This window comes from Lissotriton helveticus, chromosome 6 (genome assembly GCF_964261635.1).
Source record: "Lissotriton helveticus chromosome 6, aLisHel1.1, whole genome shotgun sequence".
NCBI classification, from domain to species: Eukaryota; Metazoa; Chordata; class Amphibia; order Caudata; family Salamandridae; genus Lissotriton; species Lissotriton helveticus.
This window is the reverse complement of record NC_136067.1, coordinates 810,082,304-810,103,650: the sequence shown is the minus strand read 5'-3', so window position 1 is coordinate 810,103,650 and position 21,347 is coordinate 810,082,304. Positions and strand designations below refer to the sequence as shown.

General features: G+C 49.0%; 1 protein-coding gene across 1 annotated transcript in view; it reads right to left on the bottom strand.

Annotated features, from left to right (window-relative positions):
- The window catches only part of ASCC3 (activating signal cointegrator 1 complex subunit 3), a 2,002,173-nt gene that overhangs the window by 51,089 nt on the left and 1,929,737 nt on the right, over nucleotides 1-21,347 (bottom strand). Inside the window, exon 39 of the mRNA XM_078648375.1 lies at nucleotides 14,879-15,020. Within this exon, the coding sequence (XP_078504501.1) occupies nucleotides 14,879-15,020 (142 nt within the window). The remainder of the gene's footprint in view (nucleotides 1-14,878; nucleotides 15,021-21,347) is intronic.

Genomic DNA, 21,347 nt, shown 5'->3' with positions numbered 1-21,347 from the left:
CGTCCGTCGTCGGCGTCGTGCGCCGTGATGATGTCGCTGGAGTATATAGACGCCGCCTCCGCGCGCTGACGTCAGTTCTTTGTACATAGCTTTTCCGCGCCAGAACACGCAGAGCCATGCGAGAACCAACACTGGTGCCATTTGAAACTAGGGCCCTGAAAGGGATGTCCTTAACCCTAGGTATCAGTTCGCAGAACGGGGAGGATGGGCGGGGCGGTAAGGAATCTAATACTAACTACTGTTTCTTACAGATATATCGTTACCGAAGGTAAGTAACTTGTTCATCTGAAAGAAACAGGTTAGTATTACATTCCTTACCTTAGAATAGATACCCCAGCAATACCAACCCCGGTGGTGGGTCTGCGAACCGATACAATCCTACACCAGAAAGTCCTGGAGGACCGAACGGCCAAAGAAGCCATCCCTCCGGACTTGACTGTCCAGGCAGTAGTGCCTCGCAAAGGTGTGCAGCGAGGCCCACGTAGTCGCCTGGCAAATGTCCTGCAAAGGGACTCCCCGGCCCAGGGCAGTAGTAGCCGCCGTGGCCCGAGTGGAATGGGCCCTCAGCCCAACAGGAGGCTCCTTCCGAGCCAAAGAGTAGCACGCTTTGATGCACAGAACGACCCACCGAGAGATGGTCCGTTTATGTACCGCCCTTCCCTTCTTCGCACCCACGTAGCCAACAAACAGTTGGTCATCCACCCGGAACTGGCGTGTGCGATCCATGTAAAATGAAAGCGCACGTTTTGGGTCCAGACGATGGAGCCGCTCTTCATCCTTTGAAGGATGCGGAGGCGGGAAGAAGGAGGATAAGGTGATGGACTGCCCGATGTGAAAAGCAGAAACTACTTTGGGCAGGAAAGAAGGTCTAGTTCTCAGAACCACCTTGTCTGGATGAATGGACATGAAAGGAGGTTTGACAGAAAGAGCCTGGAGCTCACTCACTCTCCTGGCAGAGTTGATGGCAACCAGGAAGGCCGTCTTTAAAGTCAGGAGACGGAGAGGACAGGAATGAAGTGGCTCAAAGGGAGCGCACATCAAGAAGGTCAGAACCAGGTTCAAGTCCCACTGAGGCATCACGAACGGAACAGGTGGATACATTTGCGTGATGCCCTTCAAGAATCTCGTTACAATAGGGGACTTGAACAAAGAAGGTTGATCAGGTAGCCTTAGAAAGGCCGAAAGGGCAGAAAGGTAGCCCTTGATAGTGCCCAGAGCAGAGCCCTGCTGGGCAAGAGAGAGAAGAAAGAGGAGAACCTCGGAGAGAGGGGCAGAAAGGGGATCCACAGCCTGTGCTGTGCACCATGCCACAAATCTGTTCCACCGGCAGGCGTATACCGACTTTGTAGAGGGACGCCTGGCTGCCAGAATCACATCACAAACTTCAGGAGGCAAGTCAAATGGCCTCAACTGTCGCCGCTCAATTTCCACGCATGGAGGTGGAGACTGGACAGGTTCGGGTGGAGGACCGTCCCCTGTTGCTGCGACAGAAGGTCCTCCCGAAGGGGCAGGCGGATCGAGGGACCGACTGACATGCTGAGTAGCTCGGGATACCAGTACCTTCGAGCCCAGTCCGGAGCCACAAGGATAACTTGGGCCCGGTCGCGCCTGATCTTCTTCAGCACTCTGGGCAGAAGTGGTATAGGCGGAAAGGCGTACAACAGACCGCAACTCCACTCGCGCCAAAAGGCGTCGCCGTGCGAGTGCCGTCTTGGGAACTCCAACGCGCAGAACTGATGACATTGCGCGTTCTCTTCTGTGCCGAATAGATCTAACCAAGGCTCTCCCCATCGCAGAAAGAGGCCTTTCGCCACGTCCGAGTTCAGACGCCATTCGTGATCCACCGAGCACTGACGGCTGAGTTCGTCCGCCCTGGCGTTCAGAGAACCTGCCAGGTGTTGAACCGTCAGAGTCACGCCCTGATGTTCCAGCCATTGCCAGAGACGTAGAGCCTCCTGGCAAAGGGTCCACGACCCCACTCCGCCCTGCTTGTTGCAGTACCACATGGCGGTGGTGTTGTCCGTGAACACCTGCACTACACTCCCGTTGACAAATGGGAGGAATGCCTTCAGTGCAGGGCGAATCGCCCGCAGCTCCAACATGTTGATATGGAGCCGGGACTCCGCCGGAGACCAGATGCCTCTGATCTCTGCCTCTCCCAAGTGGCCTCCCCAGCCCTGGAGGGACGCGTCCGTCACAACTACGTGCTCCGGTTGGGGAAGGGAGAGGGATCTGCCTCTGACCCAATCGCGGTCCGTAAGCCACCACTGCAGTTGTCTCGCAGTGCCCTCCGAGATCAAGACATGGTCGGACAAGTTGCCCTGATGCTGGGCCCACTGAAACTTCAGGTCTCACTGCAGAGCCCGCATCCGCCACCGGGCGTGATGCACCAGAAGGATGCAGGAAGCCATCAGCCCCAGCAGCCGCAGCGTCAACCTGACCGAAACCCGAGATAACGACTGAAAGATGGGAATCAAGGCCTGTATATCCCGGACTCGCCGTTCCGGAGGATAAACCCGAAACTGCGCAGAGTCGAGAACCGCTCCGATGAAAAGGAGCTTTTGAGAGGGACACAGGTGTGATTTCGGCACATTGATGGAAAACCCCAGCTCGTGCAGGAGGTCTGCCGTCATCTGAAGGCGGTGGACGACTGTTTGGGGCGAGCCCGCCTTCAACAACCAGTCGTCAACAAACCCCTAACCGGCGCAGATGAGCTGCGACCACCGCCATCACTTTCGTGAACACCCGTGGGGCGCTGGTAAGGCCGAATGGGAGCACGATAAACTGAAAGTGCTCGTGGCCTTCCGTGAACCGTAGGTAACGCCGGTGGGCCGGCAGGACGGGGATGTGAAAATACGCATCCTGCAAGTCCAACGCTACCATCCAGTCTAGCGGGTCTAGAGCAGCCAAGACCTGAGCCAAAGTCAACATCTTGAACTTCTCCTTCCGGAGGAAGCCGTTGACGTTCCGTAGATCCAAGATAGGACGTAGGCCCCCTTTGTCCTTCTTGGGCACCAGAAAGTAGTGGGAATAGCAACCACACCCTACTTCTGGCCCAGGAACGCGCTCGATGGCCCCCTTGGCCAAGAGGGCCGTAACTTCCCCCTGCAGAAGTGTCAAGTGGTCCCCCGACACACGGTGGTTCTGCGGTGGCATGGCTGGAGGAGAGGTCTCGAAGGGGAGGGAGTAGCCCCTTCGGACGAGCTGCAGCACCCACCTGTCCGATGTGATCGTGCGCCAGTGGCAGAGGTGATGGCGAACCCTGCCGCCTACCGGCGTCACATGGGCCTGAAAGCACGGACTAGGAGGATTTAGAGGCGGAAGCTGCGGGGGGAGGTGTGGCCTGACCTCGCCGCTGTCCCCGACCGCCACCACGGCGGTTCCCACGGCCACCGCCGCGTTGAGAAGTCTGTTGCGGCGCGTGGCTGGCAGCACGTGTGGGACCGCCCCTTCCGTGGCCACGAAAGGAGCGAAACGAACCAGTTTGCTGGCGCTGGGTCGAGAGACCCAAGGACTTGGCCGTGACCCTGGAGTCCTTGAAGCGTTCCAGCGCGTGGTCCGCTTTGTCGCCAAACAGGCGACAGCCATCAAACGGCATGTCCATCAATGCATTCTGGACATCTGCCGAAAAATTGGCGGACCTCAGCCAGGCGTGGCGACGAATCGCCACCGTCGTGGACATCGCTCTGCCCAGTGAGTCGGTCGTATCAAGACCACACCGTATGGAGTATCTCGCTGCGTCTCGGCCCTCAATCATAGCCTTGCCGAGCTTAGCCCGTACCTCCTGCGGGCATTCAGGCAGCGCTTCCGCGACCGTATCCCACAGAGAGTGGGTGTAGCGGCCTAAGAGGCATGCGGTGTTGCAAGACCGCAGTCCCAGACTCAGGGACAAAAAGACCTTCTTACCATACTGGTCGTACCTCTTAGATTCCCGGTCGGGCGGGGCCGACGGGAATGCGGACTGGGAAGTCGAGGCCTGGATCACCAGGCTCTCAGGGGTGGGATGGGTGGACAAGAACTTTGGGTCATCCGTACACGGACGGTGGCGTCTGGCCACGTTCCTGTCAACAGGCGAACCTGAAGCGGGCCTGGACCACGTGCCCAAAAGAACGTCAGTCAAGGCCTCATTGAACGGCAGCAGTGGCTCCTGTGGGCATGACTGCGGTTTGAGTACCTCAGTGAGGATGTTAGTCCTCACGGCCGCGACGGGGAGCTCAAGGTGTAAGGCCTTGGCAGCCCTTATCAACACCACTGAATAAGCAGCCCCCTCCTCCATAGCCACGGTAGGAGGCGAGACAAAGCCAGGGTTGGGGGAGTCATCCAGACCACTGGCGTCACCCAAGTCACCTGTCCAGTCCACGTCGTACTGACACTCGCGGGTCAGAGCGTCCTCAGACGCCTCCCAATCCTCTCCATAATCTACATCCTCACCATATTCTGAGTCAACAATGTAGACCGGCTCCTCGGGGTCAATGGGCCCCCTCGGCGTCGGGCGACGCCGGTCCGACTCCGCGTCCGGAGTCGGAGAGGGAATGGGGGTGGCGCCGCCCGGAGCCGGCGCCGGAGCCCCGGCGCCGCGCGAAGGCGGCACCATGGGTTGCCCCGATGGAATCGGCGCCGGAGAGGCCGGTGGACCGGCCGGCGTCGACCCTGAAGGGCCCTGCGGCGACGGGGCCAGAGCCGCCGGCGGCGTCGGGGCCGGAGCACCCGACGGCGTCGGGGCAGGAGCACCCGAACCGCTCGGGCCCCCGGACGGGACCACCGGGCCCGCAGGCGCCGTAGGCCCCGTCGGAGGAGACAGTGCCCTCATGGCCATGAGGAACTCCTCTATCTCCTCGCGCGACGCGCCTTGCCCAGGGACCGTAGGGTATGGAGCAGGCCGCGCCGGCGACTCACGCGGAGCCGCGGGGGTGGGGCCACCCGAACCCCTGGCCGCATCGCGCGAGCGTCGCGGGGAGTCGGGGGTACGATGACGACGCCCCGACTTCTTGTGCTTCCTACCTGAGGAACCAGAGGAATGGTGACGACTTCCGGAGCGCTCCTGACGGCTCCGCGACCACTCTCTCGACCGCTCTCTCGACCGCTCCCTCGACCTACGGCCGGACCGGGACCGCTCTCGACGCGGGGCCGACACCCAGAGCTCGAGTAGCTTGCGGGACCGCTCCCGTCTAGTCTTACTCGTCAAGGCCCGGCAATCGACGCAGGAGTCCACGTCATGGTCCGGGCCCAGGCACCGGAGGCAGAGTCGGTGATGGTCCGTGACCGACATCGTGCGGTCACACCCGTCACAATTCTTAAAACCGGACCTCCTACCGGCACCTTAAGAGTAGATAAGTAATCAAAAAACTTTGGTCAAAAGACCGGAGTACTGCTCTTCGGATCTGCGCTAACTGGCGCGGAAAAAAGAAGAACTGACGTCAGCGCGCGGAGGCGGCGTCTATATACTCCAGCGACGTCATCACGGCGCACGACGCCGACGACGGACGCGGAGCCGCAGGAGACGCCTGCAGACGACGCCTACCGACGCGCAGGGGTACTGCTACGCAAAAGTTTCCGGATCCAGACTGACGCCTTGGGATATTCTAAGGTAAGGAATCTAATACTAACCTGTTTCTTTCAGATATATATTTTAATTCAAACATTTCTTTACGCGCTCATTTCATTGCATGATGAACTCACTAAAAATACAATACAGTGAAATTTTAATTTGCAGCACTTAATAATCAAGGATGGGGTCTGTATCAGGGTTAGAGTAAGGCTTGGGGATAGAATGGGGTGAAGGTAAAAAGGAAAGGGTGAAGAAAAGGGTCAGGTCAGGGTTAAAATCAATGTTCATTGTCTAGGACGTTGCAAGCACAATCTTACAAGACATTACAAGCACAACACTTCCGTAAGTTTGAGATCCTGTATAAAGACCTGTCCAAACTGCCCCGTAACTCTAGTAGAGTGTCCCAAATACATAATGGATGATCCCTTTTATGCTAGTACATAACACATTATGATGTATACGATAATCTAAAGTTACATGGTCTGTTTTGAAACTGCTCGGTCTCTTTTCGACACCTGATAAACCAACAAAAAGTTGGTGGTCTAACTGAAATCTCCTGGACTCATTCACAAAGAAGTTAAAAGCTCTTTTGCCGAAAAAGGCAATGTAAATGGTTGTCCTGTTAAGCAGGGTGAGTGTGGGGAAAGCACATAGGAATGCTGATCTAGTGGTGCAGATGAAATTTGGAAATAACCTTTATGAAGATGGGCCAGAAGAAGCTTATCGGATCGCAGAAGAAATGTGCAGCTGCAACTGCCCAACTCATCTTGCTGAAGTGCTTGGCACCAGAAATACAGTATTCAAAACAATAGTTTAAAGGAGCAAGAAGGTTCGGGACCTATTGCAAAATGTTAAAAAATAAAGGTAAGACTCCAAGAAATAAAAATAAACGCTTCAGGAGGAAAACTCTTCTAAGATCCCTAAGGAACATACAAAAGGAAGCTTGCACTGGAGGACCACTTATAGGCTGAAAATGTGGCAAGATACCCCTTCAACATCACTAAATTAAAAGACCATGGATTGCTGGTCTTGTGGGCTCCTGTAAAAAAGTGTGTCAACCTCATGAGCCGCACACCAAGAAAATAATACCTTCCAGTCACATGTGTAAATGTTTTGGTAGAAGGACTATGTCAACTATGCCGTCTGAAAGAGACCAGTCACTTCATGTGCGCCTCTCTGCCTCCCCACTGCCAGAAAAAGGATGTGCACCATTTGGTACAATACCAGCCCATCTGCAGGAAAATATGATCAGGTGGATTATTATGTCATGTTTGCCCAGTTGGGAGCCACAGGGATCCTGTCAGTTCGTGGACATTTCAGTTTCCTTAGATTCACAGAAAGGCAGGGTCAGAAAAACACAGAGTGGAGATACAGGTGCAGTATATAAAGAAGCAAAGAGACAAAATCCTTGGAGCAAGTGAGGACATGTGTCACTCATGCAGCTGGTGAAAAGAATCGTCGCTGGAGTGCCCCAGAGATGAAATGTCATCAGTCAGAACCAATCCGTTCAGACTGCCTGCTTGAGTGTGCTTTTTTTACTGTTAGCTCAGTAGTCACGACTGATACTCCATGTCTAAATAAGTAGCATCAGCGTGTTAGGTTCTCTTCAAGCACTGAAATGGTAGCATCCTTATGTTGACAAAATCTGAGCAATTTTCCATGGGGACTTGCACCATCCACCCCTGCATTAAGGAGAAGAAGGATGCCATGGCAATTTGAAAGGCCTGACGTTCCAGCAGAATGATGCAAACGAGTCTCCATGAGAATAAGTACACTATCTGGGCTGCACAACACAGTAGAAAGGTATCTAAAACCACAATACCTGAGGGCAAAACCGGCTACAGACACCAACATAAGGCGATAGCACCCAAAGATTAACCTATGCCGGTTTGCTCATAACTCCTCAGAGATTAAAATCACAACCTGCACAAGCCATTTCAAACTCAGGCATATCCAAAGAAACACACTACGGGTCCTAGAAAGTGGAGAAAAACTACTGACTGACGATCTACACCTGAGAGAAAGGAGCAAACTACATAGAGAATAGCAGACACTGTCTCCGGAGAGAGATATCCCCTTTTCCTAACCATGTATACGGGCACTCCTATAAACTGCGGATGCTAAAGAATTCCACTGAAGAGTTTAGCATGTTGACAACCCAGCTAGAGCAGGACACGGCATGTCAGCTGGGTATTTACCTAGAGCTGGTGTGAAGAGTCCACTCTTAAGAAGCAGGTGTCAACATAAAGAAAGATGTGGACTCCTGGGCATTTCAAACAAGCTTTCACCAGCACAGTAGCCTTGAACACGAATAAATGTAACACCAAAGGAAGTTTTGTGAACCACAATAACGAATCTAAGGTGTCCTAGGTGTCCAGGAACAGCAGCTCAGCTAAATAAACGCTGTGAACCACAATACCACATCTGAAGAGTCATAGAGGTCCAGGAACACCAGCCCAACCAGAGGAGCATTGTAAACCGTAATACCAAATCTGAGGCGTCCTAGAGACCCAGGAACACCAGCCCACTCAGAGGTTCTAGTGCCTGCAAACACTTGAACTATGGCCAACATGCTCCATTTGTTTTGGAGCAACAATTAACTCGCAAAGTGTACGTCCCTGCTTTTGGTCTCCATCAGAAAATATCTGGGATAGCACAAGCAAGCATACAATAGGGGAATTACCCCATTTCTGGAGCAAAGGCTGCCCCTTCTTGCTAGTGGTTTCTTCATGCCAGTTGATTTCTCTTTTTGCTAATAATGCAAGTTTACAATCCTCCCTAAGCACATAACGTTTCTTTTAGTGAACTACATCTCACTGAAACACCAATCCATCTAACAGCCGTCCACAGCGGACAGCGAGGAAACACATGAAGCGAGGCGTACCTCGAAGAAGCTGCACTAATGCGCCCTCTTGCTGCCTTTGCCTAACTAAGAATTCTGCTTTTTACATTAAGGCAAAATTATGTAAATATGAAATGTATTTCTGCGACAATAAACATCTTGGCTTTGTACTGCAGATACCCTTTAGATAACATGCAACGATATCCTCGCTGTATGATAAATACATACATATTCAAATAAAAATAAAATCTAAATATTTACAGTGAATATCTGAATAACAATCTTTTTTAATATACATATAAAAATATTTCTGTATGTATTTCATAAAGAAAACCCTTTTATATTGTGCAAAAAAACTGCAAAGACATTTCAATAGCAGCCAAACATATTTATCTGAGGATTAATCTTCATCTATTGAATCAGACGAGAACACCTCCATGCATACAATTATTTAATTAGCAGCCAAATCCTCTGGCAGGCAGCAGCCGCTGCAGGCATACTGATCGAGCCGGAGATGCAAATCTCGCACTAGTACTGCCTTTTCTCATTACTACTGCAATTAGCACTTAAATTGATGCTTTAAACCTACTAATTTCTGGAATAATTCAGGTTTTTTATGTTACCTGGGATCGCCTCGCTGCAGAGACGACACCAGATTGCTACGCAAATTGAAGCACTATTGAGCCAAATACCCATCATCATATCAGACAGAGCCAATTTGCATTTGGTTTTAAAGATAACAGAATGGCAATTTACGCAAATAAATTAAGTAAGTTTACTTCAGAGTTCTTCCTGAACTAATTTAAACAGTGTTTTTATAATTTTTCATCAGATCCGTAACTCTGCCTATTATCAATGTCTGTGAAAGATACCATGATGCGGGCGAAGGAAGCCTTGTTCTGATGCAGTACAAGGCGACTTAATTCGAAATTCTGATAAATTAGTTAAAAATGTGATTCTCACTGTAGTATTTTACATTTCTTGATTTTTAGAAATGTTTTAGCTCAACAAACTGAACCATCATAAAAATAGTTCGGATAGGAATTCAGTGTAAAACACATACAAATTAAGTCCTCTCATCAAAAGGATAATCAAAACTGATCTATCAGGTTTATGCTAAGCTGAAAAAACACTTGAAAGAGTCAACCATCAGCTGTCCGCACATCTGAAACCAAATGGCCTTCTTTCAATTGGGAGTCAGGCATCACATGCGCCTGATTTCGAGTATGGAGGACAGGGTACTTGGTCACAACTGTGACTAAACACTGTGTCTGCAAACTCTTGGCCGGCTTCCCTATTTAGAGTTGGGCGCACAGTCAATGGTCCCTTGTAGTCTCCATCAACAGATAGCTAACCCTGTAGGCTAGACGGAGTCCTGGCAGAAGGAGTAAGGAGATAACACCAACCACCCTTTTCAGGTCCGACAGTCAGATATCCATTTTTTTTCAGTTCATCATTGTCAGAATGCATCTGAATGTGGCAAACAGAAAAATACAAATTAAGACCCCCCACATCCAAGCAAACAAAGTGCCTGGGTGTGGGGGGTTCATTTGTTATTTTCAAAAAAACAAACTCCAATTTTGGGAGTCTGTTTTTGTAAAACAATAAGTTTGTTGAAGGGAATTCCAAACAGACTGTGGCAGTTTACTGAACATTTTTGCACCTTCAGAGGCACCGCAGTGATGGCTGTTCCTCTGAAGGTACAGATATCCCTGATGGGCTGGCAATAGTCTATAAATTCTGCGGGTGGCCGTCTTTCAAAGTGGCAAATGTAATGTCCTCTGCCACCCTGACGGATGTTGGACTACCTACCAATCCCTAAATCAGTCCCTATATAGCAGGGAAGAACTACTCAAAACCCTGGACCATGGCATAATCTGCACCTTGATGGAATAACAGTTGTGTCACCATAGCGTTTGCAACTCTGTAGCACTACCATGACTGTGTTGTTGTTTTTCCCCTGACATCACTTAACACCTCATTTTCCATCCACAGGCATTTAGATTCCCTGAATACAGAAAGTATATGATGGGTGACTAAACTATGGTCCTGAACTGCCACTGTGGGTCTTACCTGCTACTAGACCTTCATCTTTCCATCTCATCTAGAATCCACTCTTCTTATTGTTATTAAAGAAATTAAAACACTCCCGCGGTGGGTAGCAAACATCAATAGCACCATTTATACCTGATACAAATTGTTGAAACTTTTTTTTTTTTTAACACATATTTGACTGGACTTGGGTCTAACTCACTCAAACAGTATGTCAATATTAGTGAATGCATGATCACCCCTGCTTGCTTGCTCCTCTCTTGATCTGCTAGGCTCAACAACTTCTTCACCTTACTGGGCACTGCCATGAGTGAACTCACCAGGCAGGAGGCAATACTTCCCTTGTACTTCCATGGGACTGCAAACAAGGGGCAGCAGTCCGTTAGCTCACTGACTCTATCCATTCACCTATAACTAATTAGCCGCTGTTGGCACAAGTGGTGGTCTTAGACAACAGGAAATCATTGGCTGCGTGTTTAAGTGCAGTGTAGAGGCACAGACTTGGTAACTTCGGGAAGGTGTCTGTAGCAGTTATCTTGGGCCGGGCTGCACTAAATTGCTAAACAAATTACAACTACAGGCCCTGCAGTGGTACACCTGATATGACATGATACAGATCATTGCATCCTTGTGCTCCACCCAGCCAGAGCACTCTGTGCATAGTGTAACGTACCATCGCCTGCAGTACTTCCCACTTCAGCATCTTAGTCATTATAAACAGACGTTCACAAAACCGGTCCAACAGAGCTACACAGCTGGCCCACTACATCATAAAACTGGCATACCTGCCCTCAAAACTAGTTCACGCGCTGTCCAAACTAGTTCACGCGCTGTCCTACGAGGCCAGCCCTCCTGGCACTGACAGAACGCCCAATAGTCCCATCAGGGAGAGGTGTCGCGAAAATAAGTTGAAACACATTTATGTTATCCAAGTCATCAAACCTAAGCGAAACAATTCATATTATACCACTGAAGTTTATTCATAGAGTAAAGTTTTGAGCTGCATAAAATTGTGTTTTACTTCATTTGAAATCCCCAAGATATACTAGAGCAACAAAAGTTCATTTTAAAATGCGGTTACAAATTGTGCATACATAAGGAATACATTGCTGTCAATTGGCGTTTGCATATTGCCAGCCTCGGTGAGTCAAAGGCAGATTGATTTGACTGACCAAGATATTTTACAGTTAAGTGTTTTTTTTCATCCCGTGTTATGGAATATGAACTGTGTCATAGGAAATGTCTATAACTCTATTTAGCGGATGGGAACAATTCAGAAAATGTTCTTTATTTCTACATCATGTAGATAATCACAGTGACAAACCCGCTGTATGAAATAAATTAGCAATCTAGAGTTGCCTTTTAGCCTCAACTCAATGTTCAGATGCACAGAGGACATGAGAACATTCCCTTAGACACTGGTAACTCAATGTCAAGTTTTATGATACGCATTCGGAGGTAGGTAATCCATACGTTTTGTTTCAAAATGCCAGATAGCCTTCTGTCGTCTAGACAATTCTGGATGCACATCAATATAGCAGAGTCAGCTGCTGCCAACTGCCTCACTTGGAAAGAGATCATATTATGATCCTAGAATGAAGAGAATATTGAGAGCTTTTGAACCTGCTTTTTTCCCCTTTGTGTTGGGAATTCAAAAGTGTATAATGTCCATCCCTACTCCTAGGTCTTCTTTTTTTTTTTAAACTCTGTTTATTGATTTTTCAACAAAGAACAATACAAGGGTTGGTTTTACGATTCAGTGAAGTAACACCTGGAACATTCATCATAGACAGTACATGGCAATTCAACAGCATATAACAGCGGTGACTGGTCAACAGAGTGAGTACATTGTGCGTCAAACAGGGATAGTATCACAGTGCCAATGTGCATTAGGAGAGAGTCATGCCTCAGCTCATCATCACGAGGGAATGTAAAGGGTAGTATCTAGTGTTTTATGCATATCAACAGTGGACAGTGGTAAGTCATGCTAGTCGGTAGGACATACAGTCACATTTGTAGCAGATGTTCGTAATCTTAAGCCACCTATTGATGGCTCTACACGTATGGTTAGACACATCGCACCTGGCTATCATCGCCACTCCGGATCCCACCTCCATCTGGACCCTCATCCCCATCTGCCTGGACCAGTAGGTATCCAACCAGGGGTCCCCAGATGTCAGTAGGTCTGCTAGAAATCGGGAGCAATTCAGTAAAAATTGCATATTGTTCCTGACAATGAGTCATATCTGCGAGCCAGTTCTTAAACTTTGGGGCCCTACCACGACCCCATCTGCATGCAACGCGCCGTTTAGCAAGGAGCAGAGCAATATCTAAGAATTTCCTGCAGGTCTTAGGGATGTGTGGTGTGTGTCCCAGGAGCATTAGTAATGGATCAGGATTTATGGATTCTCCAACCATTGATTCAAGGGCGCCATGTACCTGCTGCCAGTAGTTATGAACAAGGGGAAACTCCCAGGCAAGATGCAGGAAACCCGCATGTTCCGCGTGGCATCGTTCACATCTATCGTCATTGGACAGGCGAAATCTGAATTTTTTTTACCGGGGTGTAGTACAGTCGCTGCAAGAACTTATAGTGGAGCATCTTGAGCCTACTACTGGCCAAAATTCGAGCCGTGAGGTTACAGCAGTATAGCCACTGTTCATCAGTGATCTCAGTTGCCAGTTCAGCAGCCCAATGCAATCGGGCCGAGTCCTCCGGTCTCGGACTGCACGCCATGATATGGCGATACATGCCCGACACCAAATGCGAGCCGTCCTGCGAGCACAACATGAAGTGAAGCGGAGCTAAGACCTCAGGTTCACTGGGAAAGTCAGGTAGGATTTCCTTCATCCTCTGGTGCATTCGTAGGTAGTAGAACATGTCAAGTGGGGTGCGGTTGTGATTCGCGAAGAACAATTCCGCAGTTTTGAACTGGCCAGCGGAGAAGTGGTCGCCCCAACAAGTAACACACAGGCGCTTACAGAGCAACCGGAAGCCACATTCCTGTAGGAGTTCGAGCTTAGGGTGGTATGCCAGTGGTAACCGGGGAGAATACAGCAAGCCGCAGTCTAGTCTCTTAGTCATACGGCACCAGGCATCTATAGTGCATGTGACTGAAGTATGCGGTGTTTCTATGGACGTCGCTGGGCAATGTAGGAGCCCATTGAGGGGAAGGGGGTTCGCGATCCAATCTTCAACCGCTAATTGAGGCATGAATGGAGTGGGAATCATCCAAAGGCATAATGCGCTTGAGCACATAAGTAATAAGCCTCAAAGTCAGGTATATCGAAACCCGCCTTATCGTATGGCTGAATCAGCATTGACCATCTCAGCCGCGGGCGCTTACCCGCCCAGAATAATCGACAGAGCTCCAACTTCAATGTTTTAAAGAAAAAAGCACCCGGGTAGTAAGGGATATTAAGGAAAAGATACAAAAAACGGGGTAACACCACCATTTTGATAAGCGATGCCCTCCCCGCCATGGAGAGGGGAAGGGAGATCCAACGATCTACCGCTCCAGGGGCGCGTTTGCAGAGTGCTAAAAGAAGGGGGCGTGGCCTCCGGCGCGATGCCGGTCTTTTTCTTTTTTTGAGGGTTTAAGAAGGAGGGGCTGTGTGGCCCCCCTTCTTTTCCTAATATTTTGGCCCTGGGGACCCCAACTCCCAGGGCCTGCCCCCAAGGGTTCGCGTGGTCCCCCTCCCAAGGCCATAATGAGCCCCGGGGACCCCATCCCCGGGGCATGGCCTTTATTAAAAATTATTTCCATATAGGCTGCCTTGCCCATTCTTAGACCATTTATGGCCCCGGGGCCGGCATTTTTTTATTTTTTATTTTATTTTTCCTTTTGGGGAGTGGGGCGCATAGCCCCCCTCCCGGGCCACTTGTAGCCTCAGGGACCCCATCCCCCGGGGCTGGCCCTCTTCGTTGGGGACCGTGGCGGGGGGTCCCCAATCCCCCCACGGTCCCGCCGGCTCCCCGCCTCCTGCGGAAGCAGGCATTGGTTTTCCACAGGGGGAGCAGCTAACATGCTGCTCCCCCTGTGGAAAAGCAATCTGCTTTGCTATTTGGAAGAGAGAGCAGGTTTCCTGCTCTCTCTTCCAAATAGCAAATCAGTTTGCAATGACAGGGTGGGAGCCGCGAGGCTCCCGCCCTGTCACGAAGCTTCGTCAACCGGCGCCAAAGTTATTCTAAATAGAATGTTGCGTATTTCCTACGGAAAATAGGTCCTAACTATAACTACCTACTGGCGACCGCCAGTAGGTTATATATATATATATATATATATATATGCAGAGTGTGGTGATACGTAAATAGTAAAGTTAATCAATAATAACAAGGTTTAAGTTGGTGGTTTCTTAAGAAATTATTCAGGGCATCCATACAACAGTGCTAATATAGTGAATGAAAAAATCATGAATGCATTAAATAACCCCACCTGTGAAATGTGTGTTGGCTGTAATTCACTGCCCAGGATCGAAGTGAAGACGCTCTCCTTCCCCTCACATGCAGCAATTAGTTCTGGGAGGCACTCAATAGGACCTGAATGACCGACTTTCCTTTTCCCTTGGTTCCATTTCCTGACAAAAAAAACAAAAAGCATTCAACTCATTTGTCCTAATTTCATCAATAGGCACATGTATATGATTTTAGATTGTTTTTTTCTTTATATGTACGGAAGTTTCAAGAACTGCTGAACGTACTTTTAAGTGCAAGGTACTTTTTACTGGTCAGGTTTTAAAATGGGGCTTGTGTTCCTTGTAGATTAATAATTCGGTAAGTGCGATTATTTGTGGAAGTCTAAAGATTTTGGCCCGATCACCAGTGGAGTGGGGGCATGAGGTAATTACCAGACAAGATAAGTAGCTACACTCCTGATGAGAGTTCAAACACGGAAATGGGTCATAACATATTGAAACCAGCAGCTACCATACCAAACTCATCGGGCTGGTAAATGTGGGCAGATTTAATCTGCTAAACTGATCTGGGGAAACTTCACATGGTACGGAATATAAGCACATGACAATTACAGGGAGTGGTAGACTCTGCATTACTTCGATTTCCAATCCATGTGCAAACAAGAGCGTGAACAGGGATCAGAATTATAGAGCCCAATTTTGACTGGGGCGTTAAGACTTACATAAGGAAGATGCTAGGGTCTGGTGCCGGAAGACACCATACCATTTTCAACATTAACATCAATTCTACCAGAACATAAATCTGAAAACCTAATATTTCCTCAATTTAAATATTCATCAGTGGAAATTAGACAGTCATACATAGAATATTCACAAAGGAAAATACTAAAGCCCAACCTATGGTAAATTCAACAGAGGTGAATAAATTGGTTATAACAAGGTTATAACTTGTGTTTAATTATGCTATTGTCAAAGACAATGTAAATACAAAATGTTTCTCCAGTACCATGTATTTTGCATCATGGCTTAAGGGCTCTGACAAAAGAAACAAACTTAAAAGATTGTGTACAACTGAGCAATTACATGGACATGTTGCACCAGTTTGGGATAGTTATACAGAAAACTGTGGTGGTCAATTGTATTCATACGCACTCGTTAGTTACTTAAGATTGATGAACTGGGAATTTCAATGGTTAATTTCTTATAAAACACAGCCAGGAAATAGAAATGACCACTAATACCAGAACCTACCGATGCCTCACCCTCACTGGCAAGCTACGACTGATTCTATAGCTCAGGCGTTAAGTCATGAAGCATGCTAAGCACACTGTAAATGGGTCTATAGATCCCGCGTTTCTTGCCAGGTCTCTTCATTAGAAAATAGGAAGGAAGGTGCTGATAATGTCAAAAAACCTACATTTTCATGTGCACCACAGCCTTCAAAAGCCTGCCTCCAGTGTCTCTCTCACAACAACTTCCTAAGCTAAGGGCTGCCGAGACAAGGACAGCACCTGTTTGGACCTATTTAGATCTGAAGGACATCGCGTCAGAACCCCTGCTCCCAAGGGAAGACACCCATCATCATGTGTATCCCAAGCACTATTACATACACCATTCTCATTCGAACCCAACTCACAGAACACCAAACTCTTCCACATTCCACTCACATCACATCTAAATTACACTCGTCAAAACACTCATTAATAAATTGTGCCCTGGATATAACATCCAACACATAGACCGGACGCAAAATTGGAGAAGGACTTGCACTCATACACAAGTCAACAGTGCCCTGCATTATATGGCCATCCCTAAGTCTTTTATGCTCCTCTCCTGCTACTCTCCTCTCTTGTCCTTCAAAACAACCTCCTTTCATCTCATTGACAGACCACCAGGAAGCCAAAAGAACTTAATGAAACAGATACCACACCGTATCCTTGCTGTCCAAATCCAATACAGCCACTCACTCCTCCACGGAGACGTCAATCTGCCTGGCAACTCCATCACCAAAATGATGAGGGAGGCCCTTGACTTTCCACTAAACGCCCAAAAATAAACCACCACATCATCAACCCAATTCAATGTAAAGGCAACATGATGGACCTTGTCTTCTCTGAGACCCTCAACATCCACTGCCAACTCCCAACATGAATGGAATGACCGATCATCTCGCCATTCCCTTCCCCATTACACATGCCACTCCCCAACTTGAAGGGAAGCAGGAAAAAGAGAAACTTACCTTCCACTCCTTCAAGGGCATCTATTTAGAAGAACTCCAAGTAGAACGAATCAACCTACGTAGACAATTAAAGCCTTCAACAGATGTTAACTTCCAACTCAATGTCTACATTGCCACTCTTAAGAATCATGTGGGGCAAAACTGGCAATTCCAAACCTAAGACTTGAGCCCCCTGATACACGGAAGAACTTACTGAATTCAAGAGCATCATACAAAGGCATGAGAGGAAATGGATAAGATCAAAAGACCATCAGGCCCCTGCTCCAAACTCAGCATCAGCCCTCAAACAGATCTGCTACTGTTCCATTATTTCAGATTCTGCCCTCCTCACTACAAAAAGGCCTAATTGTGTCCATCTTAGATAATTTAATGCAGACCCTACCATTCTATCGAATTATCATCCCATCTCAATGCTTAAACTAGTTGGTAAAGTTACTGTACATATAGTTTACAGATCCCAGAATTTCTAGAATCTCAGAAAGCACTAGGGTCCGACAATTGAGTTTCCATCTCAGCTACAGTACTGAAACCGTACTGGCATAAGCCACTGACTACATTTGTTGCATACTTGAAGATGAAGGTAATGTTGCTTTAATCCGTATATCTCTACTTTTCTTTTGGCACATTATTTAGTGTCACTCTATTAGATCATCTATCTCAGTTTGGTATCAAAGGGCTCTGCTGTCACCTAGCTAGCTGCTTTTTAGGTCTCGCCTGAGTCAATGCTCTTGCGCATTGCTCCGGCGAGATTATAGTAAGCGGTCCGAAAAGTCTACCAAAGCGGCGGATTATTATTTTTTTTTTTTTTTTTGTTCAAAAACCTTTATTTGAGCAAGCATAGAAAAATACAAGAATGGGCCTACAACCTCACAGGCTGGCCGCTAATAATAAGGCACCAGGCACGAATCAGAAGTGTACACCCGTGGTCAGGCACAAATCCAGCACCACGCATTACTCCCAACATGTCACAGAGCATATTGAATTTTTATTTTATACAAAAAGAAAAACAAACACTAAAAAGGCGAATGCACGGTAGTCAAGGTCAGCCCAAAGAACGGAGGGGATGGTCAACAATCAGGAGAACCTACCAAGAGCCCTGAGGCTCCGACAAAGTCGGGGGGGGGGGGGAGCAGCGGGGAGAATCGGAAATTCAAAAAACAGTATGAAAGGGTTCCGGGAACGCTCGCCTAGGGAGAGAGGACAACATCAGTAGTGCCTACAAAGGGAGGTGTACAGATATCCCCACGATATTCATTCCACTGGCCCCAAATCTTCGTCCACGCCCTGGGTCTGCCCCATGCCACATAAACAGTCTTCTCACGAAACATGTTCCCGCCTAGGGAGAGAGGACAACATCAGTAGTGCCTACAAAGGGAGGTGTACAGATATCCCCACGATATTCATTCCACTGGCCCCAAATCTTCGTCCACGCCCTGGGTCTGCCCCTGGCCACATAAACAGTCTTCTCACGAAACATGGACCAGTCCATGTTGTCCTCCCATTTCGAGACCTCAGGGGGCCTGGACGCGCCCCAGAGTTGCGCAATATCCCGTTTCGCAACCATGTAACCCAAGGTAGCCCATCTGGTCTGGGCCACAGAGTAGTCAGTGGGCTCCCACACATTCAACAGACATCGTCGAGGCTCCGGCCGCAGGGCAACACCAGTCACAGCAGTCATCACCTCAAGCACAGCAGTCCAGTAAGCCACCACAACCGGGCACTCCCAAAGAATGTGTAAAAAAGTAGCACTCAACTCACAACCACGCTTACATAACCCATCCAAGGAAAAGCCCATCGTTACCAGACGCGGACCAGTGACATACACTCGATGAAGGATTTTAAGTTGAACCAAACGGAGACGGGCAGGAATGGCTACCTCCTTGGGAGAAGAGAGTGCCGATTGCCAATCCTCGTCGTCCAGTTCCAACCCATCGCCGACCCAAGCCTCCCGAAGTCGAACCAATAAGTCAGCCCGATTATTGATCAGCTTCTTATAGATCAGGGAAATAGTGCTATCAGGCAGGTGCCCATCAAGGACACGATCTTCGAGGGGGGAAGACTCGGGCAGGGCCTCATCAGGAGTCAAGACTGAGGTGAGGGCGTGCCGGACCTGCAGATAACGAAAAAATTCCCTACCATTCAAACCATATTCCTCCTGGAGGGCCTGGAACGACTTCACACTACCTTTTGAACATACATCACCCACCTTACATATACCAATCATATCCCAGCGGTCGAAGCCCTTAGTAGACCAGAGACACCCCAAACGTTCCGAGGCATAAAGCGGCGTCGCCAGCGTCATTCGATCCTCCCATCCCAAACTCACATTCGCGGCTCGCCACACAGTTACCGCAATCCTGGACGGGCCCACAAGATGGCGCCCGGCTGATCGAGAATAAAGCGCTCTATTAAAGTCCCCACCCGGCAGCTGGAGTCTATCCATCTCGAATGCAGGATTTCGACCCGGTGAAAACATCACGTGATTAATAGCAGACAGCTGGGAAGCCCAATAATATCGCTTGATATCGGGGAGCGCCATGCCCCCGTCTTACCAAGGGATGGTGAGTTTCGCGAGGGCAATACGAGGACGCCCGTCCCAAATCAATTGCCTTTGAAGACTCTCGATCTCTCGGAAATAGGTCTTGGGGATAGCGTCATAGGAGTTCTGGAGCGCGTAGAGGAACCGCGGCAAGGACATCATTTTAAACAGGGCCGCCCTGCCCAGAGGAGACAAAGGAAGCTTACGCCAACGGGCCACGTCCAGTCGCAATCTAAGCAACGGGGGGAGGAGATTACGCTCAAATCGGAGCGAGGAGTCCAACGTAATAAAAATCCCTAAATATTTGAAGCCAGACTGGACCACCTGGATAGGAAGTCTGCTCGGCAGTGGGGGTAAAACACCCGAAAGAACATACACGCAGGACTTGGCCCAGTTAATAACGAGGCCTGAGTTGGAACCAAACGAAGTGGAAGTGAGAACGTCAAATAAAACTGTCAGAGATCTACGCGGGGAGGTGAGATATAAAAGAATGTCGTCCGCGTAAAGCGAAACGCGGTCCTCAAAGTTCGGAGACCAGCGAATCCCCTTGAGCGAAGGCTCCCACCGAAGCCAAGCAGCCAATGGTTCCAAGGCGAGTGCAAAAAGCAACGGAGACAAGGGGCATCCCTGGCGGGTACCCCTCCCAAGGGTGAAAGGGGCCGAAACTCTACCATTTACCACTACTTGTGCCAGAGGTTCCGCATATAATAACTTGATCCAACCAATAAACTCAGGCCCGAAACCAAATTTCTCAAGAGCCGCCCAAAGATAAGGCCACTCCACGGTGTCAAAAGCCATTGAGGCATCCAACGATGCCAAAATGGCCGGCTCCGTCAGAAGCCCCGCCCTCGCAATCGCGCCGTGGAGACGACGCAGGTTCAGAGCCGTGTTGCGATGCGGGATAAATCCGGATTGATCTGGATGGACCAAGCCACTAATGACCGTCAGGAGGCGGGACGCCAGGAGTTTCGCCAATACCTTGGGTTCAACATTTAGCAGAGATATGGGCCTATAGGATGAACAAAGGTCCCGCGGTTTACCATCCTTGGGGATGACAACTATCGTGGCCAGTCGCTGATCATAAGGGAGAACACCCCGTTCCCGGGACTCCAGAAACATGGCGCGAAGATATGGCGCCACTCTGTCGGGACGCAACTTGTACAGTTCAATTGGCAACCCGTTCGGGCCCAATGCTTTGCCCGAACGGAGTGAACGGATGGCAGTAGCTATCTCATCAACAGTAAAGGGGGAATCCAACGCTACACGATCCAAATCAGAGACACTGGGCAGAGCTATATCACGCAGTAGAAGGCGAGAGTCAGCCACATCTCTCACAGACACAGGGGTATACACCACACGGAAGTACTCAGCAAAACGGTCAACTATTCCAATCGGGTCCGTCACACTCTCACCACTCGAAGACTGAATCACGGGTACCACACGATTACCTCTCTCCTTCTTATCCAGCCATGCCAGCAATTTACCCGCTTTGTCACCCACATCATACAAACGACCCTGTTGCTCCCGAAACATCACTTTAGCAGCATCCGTGACCATGGATTTATAGGCAAATTGTTTCAGACCCAGGGCGTGGAGTTTCGCAGACGTGACACCAGATTCCAAAGAATCCTCCAATGCAGAAATCTCTCCCTCAAGGTCCACCACCTCCCTATTCCTCGCCCTCTTAGCTTCAACAATAAGGGAGAGGGCC